General features: G+C 32.5%; 4 protein-coding genes across 5 annotated transcripts in view; 2 read left to right on the top strand and 2 right to left on the bottom strand.

The window, feature by feature from the left end:
• LOC123219054 (organelle RRM domain-containing protein 2, mitochondrial-like) overlaps positions 1 to 13,570 on the bottom strand; it is a 34,441-nt gene extending 20,871 nt beyond the window's left edge. The window contains exons 1-4 of one of the 2 annotated variants that reach the window (XM_044640770.1): positions 13,345 to 13,567; positions 12,264 to 12,332; positions 12,073 to 12,179; positions 10,437 to 10,816 (exon numbers count right to left, since the gene is read on the bottom strand). In XM_044640770.1, the coding sequence (XP_044496705.1) occupies positions 10,694 to 10,816; positions 12,073 to 12,179; positions 12,264 to 12,332; positions 13,345 to 13,489 (444 nt within the window). In that variant the 5' untranslated portion in view covers positions 13,490 to 13,567 and the 3' untranslated portion in view covers positions 10,437 to 10,693. Of the gene's footprint in view, positions 1 to 10,436; positions 10,817 to 12,072; positions 12,180 to 12,263; positions 12,333 to 13,344 lie in introns of those variants that run through there. The other variant, XM_044640778.1, reaches the window with a different exon arrangement.
• Positions 4,040 to 6,334, top strand: LOC123219039 ((-)-germacrene D synthase-like). The gene is made up of 7 exons (XM_044640746.1): positions 4,040 to 4,202; positions 4,316 to 4,589; positions 4,687 to 5,062; positions 5,133 to 5,351; positions 5,427 to 5,565; positions 5,673 to 5,921; positions 6,003 to 6,334. Exons 1-7 carry the CDS (start codon positions 4,071 to 4,073, stop codon positions 6,291 to 6,293), a joined length of 1,680 nt encoding a protein of 559 aa, XP_044496681.1. The 5' UTR covers positions 4,040 to 4,070; the 3' UTR covers positions 6,294 to 6,334.
• Positions 6,551 to 7,515, bottom strand: LOC123219076. The gene is made up of 2 exons (XM_044640801.1): positions 7,110 to 7,515; positions 6,551 to 6,798 (listed from the first exon to the last, which is right to left on the bottom strand). The coding sequence occupies exons 1-2, from the start codon at positions 7,415 to 7,417 to the stop codon at positions 6,741 to 6,743; spliced, it is 366 nt and encodes a 121-aa protein (XP_044496736.1). The 5' UTR covers positions 7,418 to 7,515; the 3' UTR covers positions 6,551 to 6,740.
• Positions 13,571 to 18,001: 4,431 nt separating the features above from the next.
• Positions 18,002 to 21,286, top strand: LOC123213092 (putative beta-glucosidase 41). Its single transcript, XM_044632453.1, has 13 exons — positions 18,002 to 18,407; positions 18,494 to 18,560; positions 18,643 to 18,701; positions 19,157 to 19,232; positions 19,327 to 19,398; positions 19,485 to 19,572; positions 19,651 to 19,906; positions 19,989 to 20,104; positions 20,186 to 20,409; positions 20,507 to 20,538; positions 20,638 to 20,740; positions 20,818 to 20,926; positions 20,991 to 21,286. Exons 1-13 carry the CDS (start codon positions 18,291 to 18,293, stop codon positions 21,172 to 21,174), a joined length of 1,503 nt encoding a protein of 500 aa, XP_044488388.1. The 5' UTR covers positions 18,002 to 18,290; the 3' UTR covers positions 21,175 to 21,286.
• The last annotated feature ends 814 nt before the right edge of the window (positions 21,287 to 22,100 follow it).

Below are 22,100 nucleotides of genomic sequence, written 5' to 3'. Positions count from 1 at the left end.
CCAAATCACTTGTCCAATTTACATCACAATAGGCTTCCAATGTTAAGAAATAACAAACCAAAATCAAACTTAACTAAAATCAAATTAAATAAAAATTAGATATGATCAAATATGAAATCCACTCCACTAGACCATGAGATAAAGACGAGATTATAACATAATAACAAAAAATAAAAAAATAAAATGAAACATCATGGGATTTAAATATAATATGATGAGACGTCACATTGCTTTTTAATATATGAAAATATAGTTTTATCTGATATTTTTTCAATGAATAAATCTTACTTGGAATATATGAATCTCCTTGTTTATATAATTTAATTAGTAAAGAGATTCAATAATGTAAGATTAATTAATATAAAATCCATTCTTTTATCATTAAAAAAAAAAACACTAAATACGCTCCAGCAGAACATTTTCATGAAATCATAGATGATTTTTAAATCTTAAGCATAAATTTGTATGCTTTGACATGAAGCTTTCATAATTTCAGTTCAACATTAAAATTCTTCAAACTGTTGATAATTAAATTTTCATATAATTCCTTTATATATATATTACAAAGATTTAAAAGATATTAACAATTGTAAAATTATTAACAAGATTGACTTGTATGCTTTCAACCGCAAATTCTCTTACCCGACCCATTGATGGCCACATATTATATAACAACGTTGTCAACACGTGTGGACAACATGCAAACTTTTTTTTTTTTTTTAAGATGAATTATGTAAGGGTGATTTTGTCTTATTGTTTACCCAAGGGTTAAATTGGTACATATATAAAGGTAAGTATGTCATATTCATTTTGAATAAGGACCAAATTTTCCTATGAGAGGTAGAAAAAACTCAATCAGCAAATCAGTGGGTATTATTATTATTTTTCTCTCCATAGTTCATCTTTTGTCTGATAGTTTCTATTGACATTAATCTTTTTAATTTTTTATGAAAATTTCTCATATATTATTGTCCTCATTTTTAATCGTTATGGTGCTTTTCTCACATTCAAATAATTTTATTTTGTGTCGGTCTCATCATTTTTGACCACTTTTTATGTATTCTCATTTCCAACACTCACTCTCAAAATCTTGTATAATATTTAGGTAATTATAGTTAGGAAAATTATAAAAAATAGGCAAAAGTAAAGGGGTTTAAGCAAAATTACCCAAAAAATTCAGATTAAAACAAAAATACCCATTTTGTGAAATATCGAAACTACCCATATATAAACACAACAAATTCCCCCTGTCCCCACTGTAAGTTTACTGTTCAAAAACAGGGGAAAATTCGAAATTTTCCCCTGTCCCACTGTCGACCAGATTTTCGACAATTTTCGTGGTTTCCGACAACCGAAAATGGCACAAAACATTAACATATCTTTCGTCATCTTGTTTGAATCAAGTTATTGTTCATATTATTGAGATTTGAGTGAGATTTTACTGTTTGAAACTTTAGGATTTCAATTTTAAACAATGTTTAAAATGTTTTGATTCTTGGTTGATTTCGTTGAATTGGTTGAGGGATTTTGTGTTATAGCCTATGTAGATTTGATTTGTGTTGAAATTGGAGGTTGAAACGACGAATTTTGGCCAGAAATCCCTTCCGAAACGTTCGGCAGTTCAACAGTGGGAATAGTGTTTCCCACTGTCAGACGATTTCTCCCACTGTTGACAGTGGGTTAGGGGGCTTAATTAGTATTTTCAAAATATTATGGAGCTGTCTGAGATTCCTCATTCCACTGTGGACGTTTTTTAAATTTGTCACGTGACAGTGGGTTGTTGCGACACTGCCGTGGGATGGGGGGAAATTTAACGTTTTCAAAATTTTAAGGGGAGGGGGAACAAGGGGAGATCTACGGGGGTCCATGTGAAATTTTACACTGAACAGTGGGCAGGCCTTGAAAACCGTGGGTTGGGTGGAAATTAACTTTTTTAAAACTATAGGGTTTATATGAGACAGACTTTGAACGGCCATAACTTTTGATCCGTTAGGAGTTACGGGGCCTGTAATATATCAACGCGAAGCTCGTTTCGAGCTCTATAACAACAACTTGCTCTGTTGGTTGCACCAAATTTGGAGGCCAAAATAAAACTATTTCAATGTGTATTATGCAGTTTTATTATTTAATCAAACTTAGGATTTTCGATTTTTATGATTTTGAGTTTGTTTGTGACCAGACTAGACTTTTTTCATATGACATTTTCAAATTTAATATTTGTAATTATGATGTGCTTTTTTAGACACGTTTTACGATGTAATTACGAAATTTTTGATCGATTTTTCGGTTTTCTCGTTCATAAGCTATTTGAACGTGTAGTTTTATAAATTTAGATCTATTTTTTAGATTTTCGAATAATTTTTTTATTATTAACATTCTAAGGTATTTCAATATATCTATTTATTCATAACATGTTATTTTCAATATAGTTTTCACGAATTGATTTTTTCGATTTGAATTCAAAAATACGAATTTCTTCTTTTCGAATGAACTCGTAGTAATTAATATTAAATAAAAATGAGAGTGAAAGTAAGTATTTAAGTGATATAAAAAATGTATGTAATGAGAGTAAAAGTGAGGGGGTTTATATATATGAGGGGAAGGATAATTTTGATATTTTAGAAAAAACTATGGGCATTTTTGCTTAGGAATAGGAAATTTGGGTATTTTTGCTTAAAAATAGTGAATTTGGGTATTTTTACTTAATATAGGGGTATTTTGGGCATTTTTCATAATTCCCCTTATAGTTAAACTAATAATTTACTTATAATTCAATACAACTTTTTCAATTAAATCATAATTAAAAATAGTCATTGAATTTTAAAACCATGGCTTTTAAAAGGCTAATGTCGGTCATATCTAAATTTTCAAGCTCATGCAACATACCTCGAGAATAGCAGAGAAACATCACACTCAACCTCAAACTCATGGTGAATTAATTGCTGAAAGAGAGATTATACATTCAGGGCAATATCTATACAGCATCCCGATGTGATGGATATATACAGCATCGTGTTTTACATTGATTTTGTCGCCCAACTTGACAAAATCAATAGTTTGCTATCGCCATCCACCGACTATTTAAAAAGGACAACAACTAATTTTTTATTTTTTTTTTCAAATTACTTATGGTTCTAATAATTATAGTATGATATTTATTTTATAATAATTTATTATATTATGTTTAATTTTTTAATTAATGTAATTATTATTATTTTTAAAATTATTAATGGTACAGTAATTTTTACAATTTTCAAAAAGTTCACATTATTTTCAAAAATTATAATTTATCTTTTAATATCTGATTTTATGATAAATACACCCCTACTTATAGGAAGAGTAAAAGAAATGATGAAAGTGAAAAAAAAATATAAATAAGAGGTTTTTTACATAATTTTGGATGAGAAAGTATTATTTATCTTGAGCAATATTATATACACATACTTTTTATATACGATTTTAGTATATAAATAATATGTCATCATATGATTAGATATTATTTTATCTTTAATTTAAAATTATCCAGTTATATAATAATATATCATTTGTATACCTAAACTAGATATAAAAAATATATACATATAACTTTATTAATTTATCTTAAGTAAGGGTGAAATTGTTGTGAGACTATACCTTAGGTGGGAAAATGTAAATTGCTCTTTAATTATATTATGTCATCATTTGAACCTATTCTAACCTTGGACGTCTTTATGTGTCAGTCATTCAATACTTTGGGAAATGTAAATTATTCTTTAATTAAAATATCTCATAATTTGAACGTATTTTCACCTTGTGTCTATGTCTTGGTCACTCAGTACTATCTTTCATACCGATGCATTTTTGGTAGTTATAAGTAATTAAATATTATTTTATTATTAATGATATATTATTTATATTCAAAATTTGTTATGAATTATTTTATTGTGGGTTTTCATGCTTCTTTTGTTAGGGCTATGTCTATATATAGCATCATTTTGGAGACTCTGTAAACTCACACCATCTCTTGAAACAAAGCTATATTAAGCATTCTACGCCATTTATCCTTTTTTTTTTTCTTGAAATAAATTATAATGTCTCTTCAACCTTCAGCCGTTCCTTCTTCGGTAGAAAATAATGCCAAGCAAGAAACTAAACGTCGATCGGCAGATTATCATCCTAGCATTTGGGGGCATCATTTTCTCTCATATGCTAGTGATTCTGTGGTAAATTAATTGTTTCTTCTAATTTGCAAACTGGAGTGATAAGCTGCTTAACTAATCAAAATATAAGAATTATGTCCTACATATCTTCTCACCAATCTATTTTGCTTGTTCAGGATACTGATGATAACGCAGAACTGCTGAAGCTGAAGGAGGAAATTATAAGCATGCTAAGGGATGACGCAAATAAGCCTGAGCAAAAACTTGAGTTGGTTAATGCAATCCAACGCTTAGGGGTGTCTTATCATTTTGAAAGTGAGATCAGGGAAATCATAGAAGAAGTCTATAAGGCTCACAATGAAACTGACTTGGGAGATGGCACTGATGAGTTATACTCCATCTCTCTTAGATTTCGATTGCTTAGACAACATGGCTATAAAATCCCATGCGGTATATTTTATAAGTTCTTTCTCAGCTTTTTTTTTTTTTTTAAATTTCTTTGAATAGTATGTTATTTAGATGTGTTGGGCTGTGGGTGAATGAGCAGATGTGTTCAACAAGTTCAAGGACAATAATGGGAGTTTTAAGGCATCTCTTACAGAAGATGTTCGAGGAATGTTTAGCTTTTACGAAGCCTCACATCTCAGAATTCATGGAGAAACGATACTGGATGAAGCCCTTGCTTTCACTACGAATCAGCTTGAGTCCTGGGTAGCAACTCAACCCAGCTCTCATCTTGCAGGGCAAATTAAGCATGCCTTAACTCGACCTCTTCGCAAGAGCTTACCTAGGCTGGAGGCAAGATATTACATGAACATCTATCACGAAGAAGCTTCCCACAATGAAGTTATATTAACTTTTGCAAAGTTAGATTTTAACATACTACAGAAGTTGCATCAGAAGGAACTCAGTGTAATTACTAAGTAAGTTATTATAAAATTAACCATATGATTTATTTCATGCATTTTATCATTCTAATAACGTTGTGATTAGGTGGTGGAAGGATTTAAACTTCGCGCAGAAGCTACCTTTTGCAAGAGACAGAATTGTTGAGTGTTACTTCTGGATATTGGGAGTGTATTTTGAGCCAGAATATTTAAAGGGTAGAAGACTTTTAACCAAAGTAATCTCCATTACTTCCATTATCGATGACATCTATGATGTGTATGGTACCATTGATGAACTTGAGCTATTGACCTCAGCAATTGAGAGGTAATATTTTTCATACTCTCAATGATCTTTTGTCTTCTGTAACCGAAAATTTATTATTATCTTTTCTTTTTTCAGGTGGGATATGAGTGTCATAGATCAATTACCTGACTACATGAAACTATGTTATAAAGCCCTCCTTGATATTTACAATGAAATTGAATCAGAAATGACAAATCAAAAAAAATTATACCGTCTTGATTTTGCAAAAGAGGCGGTGAATCTTTTTATTTCAAAACTTCAATTATTGTAGTTTAAAACAAAAATAAGATTCTTAGTACCTAATACATACTAATGATGTTAAATTGTATTTTGGTTTGACAGATGAAGAGTATAGTTAGAAATTATCACACTGAAGCTAAATGGTGTCATGAAAATTATTTTCCAACACTGGATGAGTACATGAGTGTAGCATTGGTTACCAGTGCGTACCAATTGTTACCCACAACATCTTTCGTAGAAATGGGAGATGTTGCAACCAAAGAAGCCTTTGAATGGCTATTCAGCTACCCTAAGGTTTTGAAGGCTGCCTCAATAATTTGTAGACTCATGGATGACATAGTTGGACACAAGGTATGTGCTGAACTAAATTCATTAATTAAGTCAGAAATATGACCAATATATAAGTGTGTAAGTTTTTGTTAAATCGTATAGCATGAGCAAAAGAGAGGACATGTTGCCTCAGCAATTGAATGTCACATGAAGGAACATGGTGTTTCAGAAGAAGAGACGATTAAAGTGTTTCGTGAGCAAATTGCAAATGCATGGAAAGATATAAATGAAGCTTTCCTTAAACCAACTGCTGCTCCAGTGCCTCTGCTTGATCGTATTCTTAATTTTTCACGTGTAATAGACCTTCTTTACAAAGACAATGACAGCTACACCAATTCTTATTTGACCAAAGACCATGTTGCTTCATTGCTCAGAGACCCCGTACAGCTCTGAAAGTTCAGTAGTATAAATTCGTCAATTATGCTGTGTGCCAATCTACTGTGTTTTACCAGTAAGCAATTATGCTGTGTTTTGAGTAATTTGATTCACCAATCATTGGATGAATTCCTCTTCTCCAAAAGAAATTACCATCATGAGCACCTCATACTGAACATGTAATTCTATATCCAATCTCTTTTATTATTTTTTATAACAATTTCTCTTAGTCAGTCTTCATGACTTCCTAATTATTTAGCCTTAATAGCATAATATATTGTTTGAGAATAGTAATATAAAATAAATATATACATAAGAGGAACAATTTACAATTTAACTGGGTGAAGAACTAAACTTCTAATAGAAATTACACTCTTGATTCAATTAAGAGATCGCTCTATTTGAAGAACACAAAATAATAATAATTTACAGAACTTATTGTCCTAAATGGTAATTTTCCAGCCATCAGAACATGAACGGGGTTGCAGAGAATGCTGGAATGATGGATGGCCCTGAATTTTGCCTGCAATTGCACATAAAAATGAATAAATCAATCAAATGAAGAACCACAAATTAGAAAATTATCAAGAAAAGATTATTTCTACTACACAATCCTATTCGTTCTTAAGCATTCAATTTAAAGAGCTCAAAACTCAATCCCGTACAAATCCGTGTCCTGCTAACACTCAACATATATTTTAAAGTGCTTTTTAATCCAATTATAAACAAATGATCGAATCACATCACAAAACAATTAACAGTTATCAATTCATAGGCTACGACATCGTTTTAACTTGTTTATCCAATGGAAATATTGGATGATGAACAATTTACCCGAAATCTCGGCTACAGCTACGAAAGCGAGCTTTGTCTCGCAGCGATCCACCGTTCTTCCTTTTGCAGCTTCTCTCTCTTTCACTTTTGGTCCTGTCCATCACAAAATCTTCAGAAATTGAACACAACGACGGCCTCCATTCCTCCGTCGATGAACCTCCAGATCGGCCGCGTCTCTTACGCTGGTAGCTCCGGCGCATCAACGACCTCGTTTCCTCCTCTCTCGGCTCGACTAGCTTCGCCACGGGACTGGCGCCTTCTGCCTCGGGTAATCCACAACACGACACTAGCTCCAACAAGAACCTCATGTTTACAACTGCCGCACGTGGTGAGAAATAACAAGTGAAGAGAAATTTCTCAGTTCTCCATTGTTGTAGTCGTGTGGACGATAAGTGGCAGTTACCTGGATTTTATTTATCATTTATAGAGGTAGAAGTAGTGGATAAGATTTGCCCTGAATTTTCGGAATTATTACAAAATTAGGATACTCAAATGGGCCGATTTGACTGTGGGCCCAGTGGTCCAATTGACAGCTAGGATACTCAAGTTTTACTCTACTTGTGTTTCCACTGGAGATTCACCTTTTTCAAAATCATAATTTTTTATGCCATTTTTTCAACATTAAAAAAAAAAATCTCAAATATTTGTGGTAGTCCCATTGCTGGGCCGGCGTTATAATTAATATTTAAGGATATATCTAGTTGACCTTTTAGTTATTTGAAAAGTCTCATTAATTATTAGTCAATTGTCAATAGAACTTAATTTTTAAATTAACAAGCCCTAATGTTATCGTTAAGATCTCTTAATTGCAAACAAAAGGCCACAGGACTATCTTTCATCTCAATTTTAATGCCAATATAAATAAACATTTATAAGATTTGAAAAATTCAAAGTTACACCAATAAGTTAATTTTTATTAAAATTTTTTATTAAAGATAAAGATAAAATCTTTATTTTATCAATAATATTATAAAAATATAAATTTTATTAATTTTACTCCTTAAGTTTTAAAAACTAATAACTTTACTCTACCCATTAGTAACGATGTTTTAACTCACATACCAACCACCATCTCTCCAACGTGAGAAAAAGTGTTTAGAATCAACAAAGTGAGGAGGCTTCGTCAACTCATCCAAATCAACACATTTTCATCAATTCGCTTGAAATTAACAAAGACGCATCTTTGTCGCACAATAGACAGGGTGAGAGATGATGATCAGTGTGTCCTCAAGCAAAAGAAATGTCGTCAATGGGTAGATATGATAGTCGAAGAGGGTAAAAAATAAACCCTAAGTTTTGAGGGAGGAAAATGTTACTTTTTAAAATTAAAAAATTTAAATAGAGATAAAATTGTTAGTTTTTAAAATTTTAAGAAAAAAACTTAATGAAATTTCTATATTTTTAATATCATTGATAAAACAATAATTTTATTTTTACCTGTAACATAAAATTTTAACGTAAGTTAATTTATAGGTAAGATTTTAAATTTTTCAAACCTCATATATGTGTATTTATTTTAACATTAAAACTTAGATGGGAAATAGTCATTTATTCAACTTTCAAACAATTTTTTTTTAAGGAATTATATAAAATCATATCAATATTTTAAATGTAAATCTCTATTTCATGAAATTGAATAATTATTTCTTATGTTTACATGTGACGTGGAAATTTAATTTGTTTTTAATTTTAAAGAATTTTCAACCGTAAGTTTTGTGTATACTGCTAATACAAAATTTTATTTGTGTGATAAATTAATTATATAAAGTCAATCTTAGGGGGTGTTTGGTTTAGGTAATGTTTGATTACTAAAATAGAAAGATTACCTTGAAGATAAATTACTTAAAAGATTACTAGGTATAAATGATTACTATGTTTGATAAAATTTGATAGGTATAAATAATTATTGTGTTTGGTTAAAGGTAATAAAAGATTACTAATAAATTATTTTACTTAAATGCCCTTGAATATAATTATTTTTAAATATTTTTTTATATTATTTGTCATATTAATTAAAAATAAATTTATTTTTATCTCAAAAAATTAATAAATAATAATTTTTCTATAATAAACTGAAGATTACCCCAGTAATCTTCAAATACCTAAGGTGAAGATGGTAATCAGATTACCACCTATATTACCTGTCACGTTAGCATTGGTAATAGAAGATTACTGTAATCTTTTATTACTGACAAACCAAACAAGAGAATAAAAGATAGATTACCAAAGTAATCTTAAAAACCCTTAACCAAACGCACCCTTACAGTTATCTCATTTTTTCTCGACAAACTCAGTTTGGCCCACACAATTCAATTATAATATAGAAAATATTAAATTTGGCTTATTGATTTTTTTTTCCATAAGATAACATAACAATTTATTTATATTCATTATACTCATCATGTATAATATATTTATAGTACTGAGAATTGTTTTAATAATTAGAAATAAATTTTAACTTGTATAAAAATAATATCAAATATCAATTTAACTTGTAACATAAATTTATAATACAACTTTACAAGTATCTTTCTCTTGACAAAAAAAAAAAAAAACTCATTTTCAAAGCCAGTAAAATAAAGGTGGTTGAGAGAATACTGCAAATCTTTTCTTAAAACGGCAGGCAATAATAAATTTGTCCCCACCACCAAGCGAGAATCTGTTGACAGATGCGTTTTTCTCTGGAAAATTCTACCGACTTATCAAGAAAACAACCAATCAAAGGCCAAATGTGAGCTACTAAGCTGCTGAAAAACGATTTTTATTTTTTTATCATAACAATTTGTTTGCCTTGATATATGTGATGGCACTAAAATATCCAGTGTTGAGTTACTTTCGGAGTTAAGAATTGTTGAGTAGCTTCCATGGCAAGGCATCTGGTATACAGAGAATTTGTCCATGATTTTGGTGGTTCCAGACCCACCTGGAAAATATGCAATAAATATGCAGTGTCTACTCATCTGAACATGTCGTGGCGTGGACATAACTACAACTGAATGAATCAATTCTGATGGTGCTGCTGAAGAAGAAATTGATTTTCAAGAAGTTGACTGATGGGAACATAAGGAATGCTTCTGTGGTCCTCTTTCTTCAGGATTCACCATTGTTTGCTAATCAGCATATCAATTTTCCTTTTTCTCTTTTTTGGACTATATCTAACACTAACACAGATGCTATTTGGCTCTACCTTCATCTCAAAAGTTTCCCCACATTCATCATAAAAACATCACTCTAGATTTTTCTTTTCCTAGATAATACACTTTTCATCTTAAATGATCCATATATAAATCCATCCATTATGCATAGCTAGTTTTCAGATCAGTTTGGTGAGGGCAAGTTACAGTGCAATAAAATTATAACAAATTAGGAGAGTCTTATCCTTAACAATGACAACATGGATGAGTTCAAATCAATATATTTCTGAATTCATTACACAGTTCACTTATTAAGCTGATGTTCCCCCAAAGTGCATGGTTTCCATCGATAGAAGGCCAACCAACAGAAATCAGAAAACCATTCATAAATAGAGCTCACTGACGAAGGCCAGTGTAAAGGATTACCAGCTTGTTTTGTGAATGTATAAGTCACTGTCGGCCATTTGGGGAAGACATGTTGTGGCCATATTGAGAAGACATATTGTCAGAGGAAGGCGTTGGTGGTGCTCTAGGTCTTGCATATTCTGCAAATATAACCCACCCATCCAAAAACTACAAAAGACAGAGAGAGAAATCATTTCCCAGAAACAATTGTAAATAAGAAAAACAACTTCAACATCAACAATGAGCTAATCAACTGCATTAATTTTATTTTTTGGCTTAAGGATATAACGATATTACTGAAATCAGAAAACTAGGTATTTATATTATCGAAAGTAGATAACGTAAAGTAAAAATAAGCTTAAGAAAAAAAAGCATTTTCAATAAGAGTACAGCTAGCCTGTACAAGATGACACAACATCATTATATACATATATTTTTTTTTTGGGTAAGTCACAACATCATTATATTTGCTTGAATAAGAACCCTGATCAGCCCTCAGAAAAAAATATTTGATGATATTCAAAATATTAATCAGAGGATCCATGCGAATATTCAGAAGTGAAAAGGAATAGGAAGACAACGAAATGGTCTCTATAACATTAATCACTTTCTTCCCCTTGCCTAACATATTTCAAGAATCAAAGACTATCCATATGTGTTACCATAACAGCATGGGATCAACATATTATAAAATGAACAGATTGACAAAAATGGACATTAAACAGTGATAGAAGAAAATAAAAAGGTGCCTAACAAGGATGGAGTGAATTAATCTTTGCATATCGGTACAGGTTTTAAACAAACATTCTGCAAGAAAATTGAGAAATTATGAGCCACCTGTCACTTTAATATGATTTCATTTTCTTTTTTTTTTTTCCCCAATAGGGAATTGTGAAAGTTGTACTCTCACTTTGCTAACTTGAGGTTCAGAATTTTCACTTCCTACTGATGCCGTGCGCCCAGGCACAGAATCAGATATTTTATTTGAAGGACACATTTTTTCTGGGTGAAAATGGAAAGAAAGGTATGGAAGATTTTTGAAAATGAGGAATGGCAACCTTAAATCATACACAACTTTTTACTCTTGGCAGTATCTTATACATTCCAGCCACTGTGGCATTACCACTATCCAAATTCATCTAACATATCATGTGTTTCTGTCTAAAACTTATAGTTAACCATAATGAGTGAGCATTACATTGACCATGATTACACCGCAATTGATGGGCTTTGGACCTTCCTACCCTACCAAGTATATTTCAAGATATATTCAACAGTACAGCTGACTTGAGCATTTTTGGGGAAAAAAATTATAATAAATAAGAAACAGAGCTGAGCAGAGCATGCTCCACAGCACTTTGAGTCAGCTATACGAACATTAGTATAGTGTTCAACAATATAAATGTGGTGTCTTGTCAACTCACCTTGCCATCCATGCCTTCTATACCTTTTGCAGCATCCTCCAAGGTTGCATATCTTACAAAACCAAAGCCCTTGGAATATCCAGACACTCGATCAGTCACTACCCTAGCTGTGAATAGAAGAAAGGGATAATAGTAGTAGTCTACAATGCATTAAGGTATGATTTAGATAACTTTACAGAAGAAAAACAAACCTTGAACCACTTCACCAAACTGAGAAAAGGCTTCCTTGAGTCCTTCAGTAGTTGTGCGCTTACTAAGTCCTGAAAAGGAAGTTGATGTAAGATCTCATAATCATAACACAAAGGAAGCTGGACCAATCATCACTGGTCAGATGTAATATATATTAAAACTTGATATAAATATTATCATACACAGAATATCGGAGAAATAAGCACTTAGGGGATAATTTTGGGGATTTTTTTTATTATGTGCAGAAAAAAGCATATTTGTGGTTCTTTTGGACAGACTTAGGAGAGATCTAACATTAGTGGATTTCTGATCCATTCTTGTTCTCCCTATTACCCTCATTAATATAGTTCTCTTTTGTTTTCTATTTAAAAAAAATATTATAATAATGATAAAAGATTTAATGTCATTGACACTCATAATATCTGTATTTTCGCTACTGGGTGGGAGAGGTAATGAGGATTACCCTATTTATTGACAATCATGTAGGGCAATGAAGAAGCTAAATTAATGAAAATATGTTGTTTCCAGCTCTCCATAAATGGTTATTAGATATTTGCACAGTATGAATATGAAGTAGCCTCTACATGATAGAAAATATAATCAATGTATACAAAACAAACAATACAACTGACCACCAAACAATTTAATGGATATTGTGTGATTGTATCCAGTCAAATCGCCATAATATCCAGACCCAGATGATTCAGGTTTGAATGAATATAAACCATACACTGTGTCAAACCAAAACCCCAACACAAACTTCCTCACTTGGGAAACCATGTTCAGTATAGATTTCACAATAAATTAAAATGCTTTTCTTCCTCTCTAAATTTAATCAGCAAAAGTTAAGTTTCTAACAATCCGAACCTAAAATTATAACAATGTAATAACAGAAAAAAAATTAAAAATCAAAACTTTTACCGCACAAATAAGAAAAACATAACTGTGACAAACAACATAACAAAGTTTATCTGTAGATAACATAAATTAATTATTGATGACTGAGAATGGCAAATAGAAGTAAATATGTAAACGAATAAAGGCGGTTATTGGAAAAAAAAAAGAGCCTAGTAAGAAAGGTACCTGAGACAAAAAGGTTGCTGCTGGGTTCGGCCTTCGGTTGCTGAGAGGCCGCGGCGGCGGACGGAGGAGGGTTAAAAGAAGGAAAAGGAGAAGTGGAGAAGAGCCGCCTCAAGCCGCGATGCGCAGCCACCGCCCTCATAGCCATTACGGGTTTAAGCTAAAACCCCTTGATACTGACAAAGACAGATCAATTGAACCTTTTTTTTTTTTTATATTAAGTTTTCAGAGTAACATATATAAATGTAATTCTCCGTAAATTACGGATTCAGCCTTTGCTTAAACAAAATACTTCGTGTAATGACAAAGATACCCTCCATAGGATGCGAACCAGAGTAGCGGATGGTTTTCTTACTGATGGGGAAACAGGTTGGTGAGGCTATTTTCGTCTCATCACAGTGTACATGCCCTACTTTTTTGGCTCTTCTAAGTTCTAATCTTTAAAGATTAGAAATTGGGCCTGTGAGGTGGGTTTGATGTACAAGGGCCTTCCAATGTTTTTTTTTTTTTTTTGGCAAAATTACTTCTACAAAGGTTGTCATCATCATGGTTGACATAATTTTTCTACATAAAGCAAATAAAATAGAATTTTATTAAAAATAGACTTTAATCATCACAATCGAAATTACTTAAAGTAATTTTGTTATAAAATATATGTTGAAATTATATGTGAGATAATATATGAGATTTTTTATATATAAATAAGAAATAAATAAATAATACAGTACATAGAATTACATTAAAAACTCTTATATTTCTTGTATTATTGTATTATTTATTTATTTATCTCTACGTAAATGTTTTGACAAAGTTTGATAGTGATTACAAAAGATTCTAGTATATGATGTCTCTAAAGAGGTGGAGGAGACTCTTTTTCTTATCCTTTGTTTGTTTTGTATAAATTAATAAAAATAATGATCTTAAAAAGAAAATTTGAAAACAATCTAAGCTCGCCCTACTAAGCAAGATGAACAGCATAAACTACTTAAAAAAGATATAGTCTATTCCACAAAGAGGACTCGTGTCATCTTCTCTTGAAGATCTATTAAAATTTTTATCTTAATAAAATTTAAAAAAAAATAATTCGCTTAACTTATAATAACCCAAACTAAAACCCAAGATGTAAGTCTATCCCTTTAAAGTATTTATCCAAAAAATGACTAAAATAATCAAAAAATAACAAGCTAACAATGTACCTATAGCTGAAACATCTTTAACCAAAAGGATTGTTTAAAGAGTTAGAGTTGCATGTAGATACATTATTTGACTATTCATAAGACAAGTATGATTCTAAAGATTTATTTTTATTTTAATTATAAATATTAGTTTAATTACATTAATGAAGGTAATTGATTTTGCAAATAGGTGTTCTAGTTATAAGTCTGTTTGATCTTTTTCTAACAAATAAATCAGAGATAAAGATTGTTAGCACCATTAGTACAAGTAATTGTGTAAGACTCAATTCCATCCAGTTCAAAAATGGAAGAAATTCAGTACTTCCGAGTAGCTGTTGTATTGCTTTGCCTACTTATATTTTCTTCACTCAGTTTTGAAGCTTCAAAGGGATTCAGCATCAGGAACTCCCAAGAATCCCCTTTGTATCAGCCTAACCTTGCACAGCATGTTGAACATCAGCCACGCGAAAGATGAACTAATGGCATTGCGTTCTTCTCCAAATGCAACAATCGATGATGAGAAATATTTTTCCCTGCTAGACCGTCAGCAAACCTTCTGTGTGGCGAAGATATTGGTGGGAAATCCCGTTCAAACACTCTACTTAAGCGTAGACACAGGCCGTGGCACCATTTGGACGCAATGCCAACCATGCATACATTGCCTCCCCCAAGTTAACCCCATTTACGACCCCCGAGCTTCCTCTACTTGCAAGAGAGTCTCCTGCGACAACCCTCATTGTAACTACCAGGACGAGGACAGCCAGTTCGACTGCGTCAACGATGAATGTGTCTACAGCGTCACCTATTCCGGCGTCGGCATTGGCCCAACGGAAGGCTTTGTTTCTCTGGAATCATTTCATCTTTTCAGCAGCACAAACGGTAATGTTAAACAAAATATATTTTGATCTCATTCTATATGATTCTAATTTGATCAAATTCAATATAATTCTAATTGATTAGGATTAGAATTCTATTTCAGATTACGTTATAATATTATATATTGTATTTTAATAGTATTGATTGGCCACTCAATCGACATTTCCGCAGGCAATACAGAAGGCTTCACTGTTCTCGTCGGCTGCTCGAATAACAACCAAAATTTCCCCGTATGAACGAATGGAGAACAACATAGTTTCTGGGAATTTGGATTAAACTTAGATCCGATTTCATTATCAAGCCAACTCTTAGTCTTCATCGACGGAATCTTCTCCTATTGTGTTGTTCCTTATGATCAATATTTTCCCTTTGATGTGCATTCTCATCTACTCAGATTTGGCAATGACGTTCATCTGCCCCAAGGAAACATCCCAACAACACACTATGTCACTGTTGAGGTAGTTATTTATATTACCTTGATGTCTCCGATATCAGCGTGGGAAATATTCGCCTTCAATTACCTCCAGGTACCTTCAGCGTTGCATACGGCCTGCCTTCATCATCGACTCGGAAGCTCCATATATAAGACTTATGGCGAATTCTGGAGGCGGGGTTAATGTTTTTGCATTGGTGATGACAACACTGAGGGATCACTATAATGCTTATAATCCTGTGAGATTACCCAAGAATCAACATGGGACACCATTTCAGCTTTGTTATATGAACAACCCAAATTTCAGAGATTTTTCCATCGCTCACCTTCCAGTTCAATGGAGCAGACTATGTAGTTGCAGGCAGGTTTGTGAATGTTTATTATGAAAGAGGGTTCTTCTGTGTGGGTATATTGAACGCTCGATCGAAATCTGTTCCGGAAGCTTGTCATATGCAGAACATGCGAATCATTCATACTGCCAATATCAATGCAATTCAGTTTTACCCAGAAGAACATGCTCACCATCATTTTTAGAAGAATTAAACTATGCTACAAACCAATTATACAATTTTTTGTGTACAAATAATTAAGGTAGCAATAATTATTTATTTTTTCTTATACTTTGAAACCATCCAATCAAATACAGACACATCTAATTGTATACAAAAATTTATACAATTTATTTATATACAGAAATACATAGCCTGTGTTAATATTGGCGTGCAATGCACATATTTCATGTTTTCTTGGAATTGTATATGAAATATATATGGTTTGCGTTAGTGGTGCCCAAAGTTGTTCCTGCTTTGAGTCTAATTAGTCAATTAATCTCCCAAAAACAGGCCTCGCCCCAAAATCAAAGAATAATTCAAAGAGAGAAACATGTGCTAGGAGCATAGCATCAATTAAACATGTGCATTATTTTATAATGGCAAGATGAATGCTCCTGAATTATGCCAATAATCAATTCTCCCACAACATTTATCGTACCACTAATGGGTGTTTGCTTTGGGATAATCTTTAATTATCTTTGAAATCTATCTTTTGTTGGTTTCTCACCTAAACTTCGATGAAATAATGTTTTATCAGTCTTTAAATTTTAAAAGTTCACTTGATCACTTGTTATCTATTTGTATTTGTGAAAATTGTTTGATTTCATTGTAAATTACTACTTATTTTGCTATCACTCAAATGCGTACTACTCGCCCTTTCCTTCCTCTTCACTATGTCAACAATTTATCTTTATCAAAGGTTGTCATTATTTTCCACATGGATTCCATTTTGTATAAATATTTTCGTAAAGTTGTTTTCTTATAATTTAAGAATGCGTTTAATTCAAAATAATCTTTAATCATTTATAAAATCATACTACTGACCAATTAGATAATTTTTATCTTTCATAATATCTTTTGCAAGGGATAGGTTGGCAGAGTGCTACTTCTGGATTTTAGGAATTTGCTTTGAGCCTAAATATTCACTTTGACCCTTATAAAAAGGGATGTCGGGTGAGAATTTGATTTTTTTTAAATTTATTGGATAAAAATGTCCTTTCATCAAACCTTGGTGGAAAACAGTGATCTGGCCATATAAATTTATGTCAGCAATGCCAGGCCCAATATGACCCACCACATTAAAAGGCGTTAACCCATTTCCCCTCTCCAACTTATTACTCCGTCAGTTAAAATTCTAAATTTGATAAATTACAAAACTAAGAAAGCGAACGTTTTCAAAACTCATTACAGTTACAAACAATGAATTAGTCACTGTGATTAGGAAACTCAAAGCTTGAAAATGGAAATCAGAATAAGTTACAACTATTTAATCAGAATCAACTGATAATTACAGCTCTGATATCATCTTTCAAATGCTTCTTAATAAAATGATTTGAAGAAACTCACTTAAATAGTTCAAGAGATCACAATCAAATTCTTTGGTAAACTAATATTGAATTCCAGGATTATCTACAGCGTACTCAACCACACCAACTAAAACCTGTAGCCTATAAGCTGTCATGAAACCTAAGGATTCCATTTCTACCCACATCCTCCTTAAAACCCTTTTGTTTATTCCCAGAAGCAACACTTTTGATCATCAATATCTAATCTTACGTGCAGTTTCAATCAATTTCTTTACAGAAATTTTAAGGTTTTTTAAATCTTTAATAATGGGTTCACAGTTTCATGTAGCTTCTTTCTTTATAAAGAAAACGTGGCTCTCAGTGACAGAATCACAATACAACCTCCACAAGCCACTCTAACCTACACCTTGCATTGCAAGAGAAAACCTGCAGTCGCTTTTGCTCTTTTTTTATTCAATCAAATTCTTCTACTTTACAACTAAGATAATTAACACATTTCCCTTTTCTGTATTATATTATAGAATTCATCCCAGATACTTTTCTTAAGCATCCTATATAAGAATTCATCTCTTCTCTTTTGTGTAAAACTTTGGTTTTTGTTTCATCTATGACAATTGGACTTGTCCTGTTTCTCTTGTGCCACCTCTTTGTGAAGTCTGAATCTATCAGTAGAGATGATTTTCCAGATGGGTTCGTGTTTGGAACAGCTTCTTCGGCTTACCAGGTAAAATTTCACTTTGTTTCTGTATTGACAAAGTTCAGCCAAGGACATTGCTTGATATAATTATCTATGGCGTTTGGCTGTTGAAGTTTGAAGGAGCTGTAAATGAAGGCAACAAAGGAACTAGCATATGGGACACTTTCACAAAACAACCAGGTCAGAATAATTCAAACACAATATTGCAAAATTATGTTTTAGAAATATGTTCTGGTTAACTTCATTACTCCTGGTTTTACAGGGAAAATTTTGGACTTCAGCAATGCAGACACTGCTGTTGATCAATATCATCGGTTTAAGGTAACTTCAGAAATTTGACTTCAAAATTTGTATTTGATAGAACTCTACTGCCTGTGCTTGTTCATTCATTTTCGGAAGGTATCAAGTTATAATCAGAACGCAGCAATAAGCTTGTTCGTCAAGGAAGTTTGTGGCCTAAAATTTAGGGATACAATTTGATCATTTGGATAAAGAATCTGTAACCTCATTTGACTACTTCTAATATAGAAATAATTGAGCATATTGCGATGATAATGATGATGATATGTCACCAAAAAAATACAATATAAAAACAAACACAAGAAGTATTCAATAATTCAACTAGAAAATGGTCAGAAATATATAAATATATAAATATATATATATATATATATATATATATATATATATATATATATTTATTTATAATTATATATTTATATGTCTGTAACAAGAGTTTTACTAACAAAACAAAGATAAAAACAAAATCTTTACAGAGTGATATAGACTTGATGAAGGATCTGGGAATAGATGCATACAGATTTTCCATATCTTGGCCAAGAATATTTCCCAGTAAGTATAAATTCTGGTCCAGAAATTTTGTTCTCCATTGTTCCTTGCATAGCCTCTTTTTCTGCTAACTCCTTCAGAATTTTATCTTTGATAGATGGAACAGGAGAACCAAATCAAGAAGGAATAAATTACTACAACAATCTCATAGATGCTTTACTGGAAAAAGGTAGCTTGGTGAAATATCACTTGGAATTTTCTTTTTCATTATGTCTGCCATTACTGAAGCTTTGGGTATTTTTTCTTTTTTATCAGGAATCCAGCCTTATGTAACACTGTACCATTGGGATCTTCCACAGGCACTTGAAGATAGATATGAAGGGTGGTTGAGTAGACAAATTGTGTAAGTAAATTAAAATGTAATGTGTGATGTTTTCGAGAACACAATCCGGCTTACATAATTGCATTCACGTAAATGCAGAGAAGATTTTGAGAGCTATGCTTTCACATGCTTTGAAGAATTCGGAGATAGAGTTAAGAACTGGATCACTTTCAATGAACCTCATGGTTTTGCAATCCAAGGCTATGACACAGGCCTTCAAGCCCCTGGTAGGTGTTCCATTTTTGGGCATGTGTTTTGTAAGACAGGAAAGTCTGCAGTTGAACCTTACATTGTAGCTCATAACATCTTGCTATCTCATGCTGCTGCTTATCATAGCTACCAGACAAATTTCAAGGTACTAATTTTCACAAAAAAGAACAAAACAAAAGGAACAATTCACAATCTCTCTTTGATTACTCATACATGGGATTTTCCAGGAAGAACAAGGAGGTGTAATTGGGATAGCACTGGATGCTAAATGGTATGAACCAATCTCTGATAAAGATGAGGACAAAGATGCAGCACAAAGAGCAGTAGATTTTGGAATTGGATGGTATTACTATTACCTTTAGCAAATATCTAATTCACCCTACAAGGAATCAAATTCGTTAAGAATAACAAATTTGTGAATCAGGTTCCTTGATCCACTTTTCTTCGGAGAATATCCATTTTCAATGACAAGGCTTGTTGGGGAGAGACTACCAAAGATTTCACCAGAGATTTCCAAACTTCTAAAGGGGTCTTTAGATTTTATCGGCCTAAATCATTACACCACATTATATGCCAGGAATGACAGGAGTCGAATTCGGAAACTAATTCTGCAAGATGCTTACTCTGATGCTGCTGTTATTACTACTAGTAAGAAACCAAGCAACAGTTCGTTCCATTTAAAAATTAAACATTGTCAAATTAATTGAAAGAAGATGATGAACTTCTTTCAGCTTTGGCCTTGTAGGTTCTCGAGGTGGAATTGCAATTGGAGAAAAAGTATGTCCGAACAACTTATTGGGGTCTAAGATATAAATTATAGATTTCAAATAAAAGTCAGATGATAGCCTGATGGCTGATATATACTTGCTCCTCCAGGCAGCTTCCCACTGGCTGCACATTGTGCCCTGGGGCATCCGGATGTTGGCGAAATATGTCAAAGATAAGTATGGGAATCCTCCTGTTATTTTAACAGAAAATGGTGAGCCTTTTTGCAATCCAAAGAATTGAATTCAAAATCTTTTGACAAATTAAATGATTTTCAATTCATGATCACAGGTATGGACGATCTAAATAGTCCCTTGATAGCTTTAGACAAGGCTTTACAGGATGACAAGAGAATAAGATACCACAGAGACTATCTTTCAAATCTTTCTGCTGCAATAAGGTAAAGGCAAATTATCAACCAATTTAATTTGTTTGAGGTGGCTAATGGAAAACTGACATGACAGGCAAGACAAATGTGATGTGCGAGGTTACTTTATTTGGTCTTTGCTTGACAACTGGGAATGGAACTCTGGGTATACTGTCCGTTTTGGACTTTACTTTGTGGATTACAAAAACAACTTGACAAGAATTCCTAAAACTTCAGCTAAATGGTTCAAGTCTATACTCAGGTTACAAAGTGATCACTGATCAGACCAACCACATTTAATTATATTTTCTGTATCATCAGGCACACATGTACCATTCTTACAAAATTGGAAAATAAGAAAGAATCATAGGAAAAAAAAAGGTTCAACCTGAACATATATGTTCTAGTTTGGGGATATTTATCAACATGAACGATGAGCTTCTCCTGGAATTGTGCATCCGTCAAGAACAAGCCTACAAACATAAATTGGTTCCTAAATCCTCCAAGATGATCTCCTCTAACTGATTTTAAACTTGGAGGCATTAAAAAAAAGAAGGAAACCCTTTAAATATATAAATTCTATGCAAAGAGATTGAAGCATATGAAAGCTGCAGAATAGGGAAGCAATGATCCACTGTAGTCCATGTCAAACTTGGAGGTTTCGAAGAGAAGGGATCTCTTATGGCTTTATAGTTCTCCAGGATTCTTCGCTCAAATAATAAACATATTCTATGCCAACAAACATAAAAATAGGAAATCGCCTGAGCAGGCGAGCAATCACCCCAATTCAAGAAAATTTGCACTTTGGGAAACAAAAGGATGTAGGGAAGTGAAATTCAAGAAAATCAAGTTTAAGATCCACCAAAGAATTACACTGAAATAAGCAAGAGGGTAAAAAATTGCAATCAGAGTAGTGAGTGAAGATGCAGCTCTTCTTTTCCAGCGTTTATTGCAGACCTAACCCGAGAATTAACATCAGAACAATCACATTCATATTTTCACGGCTCAAGGTGCATCATCGCAACATAGGCAACAATGTGCAAAGAGCTTGTAAGTTTGTTGGTTTCGTGATGAGATCAAAGCTAGAGAGTTGCTCCAATAGTGGAGTTATGTTCAACATGAAAATAGGAATTAAATTATGCACAAATTAGTTGGGAGCTGAAGCTGCTTTCCCCACAAGCCTACAACAAGAAGAAACCAATGACTC

The sequence above is a fragment of the Mangifera indica genome, chromosome 1 (genome assembly GCF_011075055.1).
Source record: "Mangifera indica cultivar Alphonso chromosome 1, CATAS_Mindica_2.1, whole genome shotgun sequence".
NCBI classification, from domain to species: Eukaryota; Viridiplantae; Streptophyta; class Magnoliopsida; order Sapindales; family Anacardiaceae; genus Mangifera; species Mangifera indica.
The sequence above is the reverse complement of the archived record's forward strand: the minus strand, read 5'-3'. Positions and strand labels throughout refer to the sequence as shown.

Bases quoted from the DNA above. Each gene is read 5' to 3' on its own strand.
- LOC123219076 (XM_044640801.1), bottom strand. From the start codon at position 7,417: ATGAGGTTCTTGTTGGAGCTAGTGTCGTGTTGTGGATTACCCGAGGCA. The intron at 6,799-7,109 runs GTAAATTGTTCA...GTGCAATTGCAG, and splicing joins AGCTGTAGCCGAGATTTCGG to GCAAAATTCAGGGCCATCCA.
- LOC123213092 (XM_044632453.1), top strand. From the start codon at position 18,291: ATGACAATTGGACTTGTCCTGTTTCTCTTGTGCCACCTCTTTGTGAAG. The intron at 18,408-18,493 runs GTAAAATTTCAC...TGGCTGTTGAAG, and splicing joins CAGCTTCTTCGGCTTACCAG to TTTGAAGGAGCTGTAAATGA. The intron at 20,741-20,817 runs GTGAGCCTTTTT...TCATGATCACAG, and splicing joins TGTTATTTTAACAGAAAATG to GTATGGACGATCTAAATAGT.
- LOC123219039 (XM_044640746.1), top strand. From the start codon at position 4,071: ATGTCTCTTCAACCTTCAGCCGTTCCTTCTTCGGTAGAAAATAATGCC. The intron at 5,352-5,426 runs GTAATATTTTTC...TTCTTTTTTCAG, and splicing joins TTGACCTCAGCAATTGAGAG to GTGGGATATGAGTGTCATAG. The intron at 5,922-6,002 runs GTATGTGCTGAA...TAAATCGTATAG, and splicing joins ATGACATAGTTGGACACAAG to CATGAGCAAAAGAGAGGACA.